Here is a 4,339-nt window from a genome sequence, read left to right on the forward strand (position 1 = left end):
AACCCCCATTTCTGCCCCTCATGCCTCACCGTGGATGGGTGTTGAACCGCACCAGGGTGTTGCGAGTGATGCTCTTTTTCCCTCTCTGGTTTCCCAGGCCATCCTGGAGACCCCCGACAGGCAGCTAACGTTGAACGAAATCTATAACTGGTTCACACGGATGTTTGCCTACTTTCGGAGGAACACAGCTACCTGGAAGGTGAGAGCAGCCCTGGGGCTCACCCCATCCCACTGGGGCTGCAGGAGATGCTCCAGTCTATATGGGCATCTATTATAGAGCACCAGTTCCTTGCACAGCTCTGAGATGATGGTGATTTTGTGGATAAATCCCACATTTTTCCCCTCCAAAATGCATCCCCGTTGTGTGGGGACACGTTGTAGTAGGATATGGCAAAGAGCCGTGCTGTAGAAATCCAGGTTGGAGTACAGCCACCCACCGCAGCCTGGGGAGAAGGGCAGAGAGAAGAGCAAGACACTGGAAATACCAAATCAGGTTGATGATGACCCAGGCAGGTGGTGTGCTGAGAGCAGGATGTGCCATAGCCAGGTGAGGGGAAGCTGCTCGGGGCAGCCCATGGTTGCAGGGACTGCTCCCCCCTTGGGTATGTAGAAATCAGGAACTGAGAAGATGCATCTCCAGGAGCGGGTGGTGGTGAGAAGGAGCAGTTATTGCCCTGACAGGGGAGGTTTATTTGTTGTTTCCTGCTGCGTGTATTTACCGAGTCACGGCTGCTTCCTGCAAGAAGTGGCAGAGGGAAACCAACCCTTAAAGAAACCAGAACAAGTGAGATGCAAGCGAGATGGTGCCTTTTGAAAGGGTTAAGGAGGAATTGCTTCTTCTGGAGCCCCCGTGTGTCGCTGCAGCAGATCGGAGCTGCCTGCAGCGGGGGTTTGCTTCTCACAGCAAACTTTGGGTAAATACTAGTTGCTTTGGCTCCAGAGTGCTACGGGTGGCCTCTGGCTTCAGCATGGCCCAGACTGAGTATCCGGAGGGAGGCTGTGGGAGGGAGCAGTCAGAGGTGGCAGGGTCATTTTTGGTGCTGGCCATGGCCCGGCATCAGCCTGGAGTCCCCCTCATGGCACTCGTGCAGCACTGCAGGCCGGCAGCGCATCCCTGGGTGCATGGCTGGGCACATCCCTGGGCTGGCTTCGGCCTGTGGGGGCACCCCCAGGGTTGGGAGCTGGTGGGGAGCACTGGGACCGGGAGCCTGGAGCAGCCGTCCCTGCTCCCAGCCCAGTGTCTCACCATCCAGTGCAGAGCAGGGACTGTCCATGGCAATACTTCACCTGCTCCGTGCCTCAGTTTCCCCACCTGCACAGTGAGATAATGGCAGCTGAAAATGCATTTTTCCTGCCCTTTTACTAGCTGAAAGGAATAAATATTTTGGGGTTTTTTCTCTGTGGCTCCCCACACCCTGTGTTCTCCAAGGGCAGATTTGATGTCTTAGAGAAGGGCGTCCCCCAGCCCTTCTGGTTCCCTTGTTACTACTCTATTTTTCAGCTGTTCTTTAACCAAAAGGGGATTTAAAAGAGCTGCAGGGCGATGATTCCCTTCACAACCCTGTGTCCAAGGCCAGTCATCCTTCAAAGGAGGAGGAAAAAATACTCTTATTTCCACTCTTTGGAAAACCACAGTTTCTGCTGTGGCTTCTCCTTGTCTCTGTAGCTTCCCCTGGGATGGGGCAGGGGTGCTGGGTACCCCACCACCACAGTGGGAGCCCCCCCAGCACGGCACAGGGAGCAGGGCTGCGGGTGTAGAGCAAACATCATTAGCAAAGACAGATGAGAAGCAAACAGAGCAGCCAGGTCTGGCACTGAACAAATACTCTGTCAAAATACAAAAGCCACTTTAGGATGAGGCAGGGGACCCACTGCTGACACCGGGGGGAGGATTCCCATGTCAGGGATCTCATCTGGCACCTCTTCCATGTCCTGGGACCAGGTCCCTGCCCAACACCCAGCACCAGGGATGGGGCATCCCAGGCTCCGATGAGGCTGAATCACGTCCTGCCCCATGCCAGGATTTATTTTCTCTCCACTTTCGCTTCTGCAAGCACATACCCACTGATGCCCCCAAGCAGGGGATTTCACTAGGGGAACAGGGGGGACATGTGCCTCCATGCGCAGGAAAGGTTTCAGCTTTGCCACGCTTCTTGCCTTTAATCAGGGCTTTGTTTGGACGAGGAGTCCCCTGCGCGCACAGGAAGGAGGAAGGGGAGCATGGGGCAGGATCCGGGAGGAATTCCTGTGTTTGCTCAGCAGGGAACAGGGGTTCAAGGGCAGCAGCAGGACCCAGCCCCGGTTGGGCTTCAGACCCCCAGGCATGGGATGCAAGGATAGAGTTGGGGCCTGGGTTCATCCTGCTCCCTTGCGAGCAGCCATTCCCTCCTCGCTGGGTGATGCCAGCGCAGGACCAGGGATGCCTCAGTCCCGTATCCCAGATGGAGCACATCCCTCTGGGTAATGGCACTGGCTCTACAGCGCACTGAGCATCACCCGAGGAGCTGGGCCAGTGTGTTCCTGGTGTGACCCAGGGGTTTCCAGTTGCTCCCAAAGAAATCACCTCAAACAGCACCGATGTGCCTCAGTCTCCTTCCCCAGAATGAGGCAGGGAGCTGTTTGCAAAGTTCCATTTCGGGCTGGCTCTGCCAAATGGTGAGAGGAGCAGGAGCCATTGCAGCCCTGCTGCTGTGCAGCTCTGCTCTCAGCGGGGCTGTCGTGGCAGCACCAGGCACCGTGGCACAGCCGGGGACACCAGGGCAGCAGGCACAGGGCAGCAGCTGGAGGATGATGGATGGATGGATAGATGGATGGAAGACAAGGGAAGGAGCCCCGCTTTGTTTGGTTTTGTCCTTAAATCAGAAAGGAGAAGGGGCGATGGTGCAATGTGATGAGTTTCTGGGAACTCCAACACTTCCCAGCACGGGGTGGGGGGGGGTCAGTCCTTGTGTCTCCTTTTGCCTTGTTGTGTTGGCCGGCTTCTTTGTTTATACAGCCCCCGTTCGACCTTTTAAATTGCTGTTAATGTTTTAGCGTAACGAATTAGTCTCTCATCACGAATCAGGACTCGAAATAAAAAAAAAAGAAATAAAAAAAAACCCCTCCGAGGCCAACTTCCTGAAATTGGGGTCATTCTCATTTGCAAGGCAGAGAATCTGAGAACCTTAATGCAAGGAAATTTATTCAAAGGCAGAGCCCCGGCGTGATTAGGCCCTTTGTAATTATAGCTCGGAGAGATTCCACTCCAGCCTCCTGCCTCCCTCATGGATTAGCAAGTGAGTCGGAAAAATACACAGGATTTAATTAGAGGCAAATTAAAATTGGTAATGAAATAGGGGCAGTAGCAAATGGCAGGGAGTTGGAAGGGGAAAAGGGAGCTGGTATCTCTCGGGGCTGCGCTGTCTGCCTACGTGTGCGTCTCTTTATTTTACATTTAGAAATGTAAAGATGGTCGATGTAAAGAAGAAAGGGAGGGAAAGGACCAAAAAGGGAGGGCGGCGGGAAGAAAAAGAAAGGAAAAGATTAACTGGCTTTGCTTAGCATCACTGAGTGAGCTGCAGTGGAGAGGGCGGCTCTGCCCCTGGGTCCTAGCGGGTGTCACTTATCCCTTGTCCCACACTGTCTTCATCTTCCTCAGCATCTGGCCAAGGTCCACGAGGCAGGGTTGTGTCCCACGTGTGGTTTGGGGGCTCAGCTCCCACCTGCCTTGGTGCTGATGGGGGGAGCACTGGCCGTGTCCCTGCGTGTCTCTGCAGAGCGTTGGGCTGCAGACAGGACGGCCCAGGGACATGGGGAGCCAGAGGGGCTGGGTGAGGAGGAGGATGGTGAGGAAGAGGAGGGGTCTGGGCAGAGGGGTGAGGGCCGTGCCGCTGAGCTCTCCTGCCTGCTCTGCCCACAGAACGCCGTCCGCCACAACCTGAGCCTGCACAAGTGCTTCGTGCGCGTGGAGAACGTCAAGGGGGCCGTGTGGACCGTCGACGAGCACGAGTACCAAAAGCGAAGGCCACCAAAGATGACAGGGTGGGTCCTTTCCTGCAGGATGCAGCCCGGGAGCCACACTCGCACCTTCCCCCCGCTGCCAGCCCCTGTCCCTGGAGCTCATCCCTGCATCCTTCTGCTTTCTCTTTTTGCAGGAGTCCGACTTTAGTCAAAAACATGATTTCAGGACTCGGTTACGGAGCACTTAATGCAAGTTACCAGGTAAGGACCCAATCCTGTCCCTGACAGGGGCTTGGGGGCACTAAACCTTCACTCTGCAGCCCTGTGTGGTCTCACAGCCTCCCTTCCTGAGCCGATGCCGCTCTCTGTTGCAGGCTGCGCTGGCAGAGAGCAGCTTCCC

General features: G+C 55.6%; 1 protein-coding gene across 1 annotated transcript in view; it reads left to right on the forward strand.

Moving 5' to 3' along the window:
• Positions 1-4,339, forward strand: part of LOC104405246 (forkhead box protein P4-like) — a gene marked incomplete at its 5' end in the record, with an annotated part of 11,264 nt that overhangs the window by 6,436 nt on the left and 489 nt on the right. The window contains 4 exon segments of the mRNA XM_010013897.1: positions 98-199; positions 3,899-4,020; positions 4,134-4,200; positions 4,314-4,339. Coding sequence (XP_010012199.1) covers positions 98-199; positions 3,899-4,020; positions 4,134-4,200; positions 4,314-4,339 — 317 coding nt within the window.

Source organism: Nestor notabilis, unplaced genomic scaffold (assembly GCF_000696875.1).
Source record: "Nestor notabilis isolate BGI_N333 unplaced genomic scaffold, ASM69687v1 scaffold19004, whole genome shotgun sequence".
NCBI lineage: Eukaryota > Metazoa > Chordata > Aves > Psittaciformes > Psittacidae > Nestor > Nestor notabilis.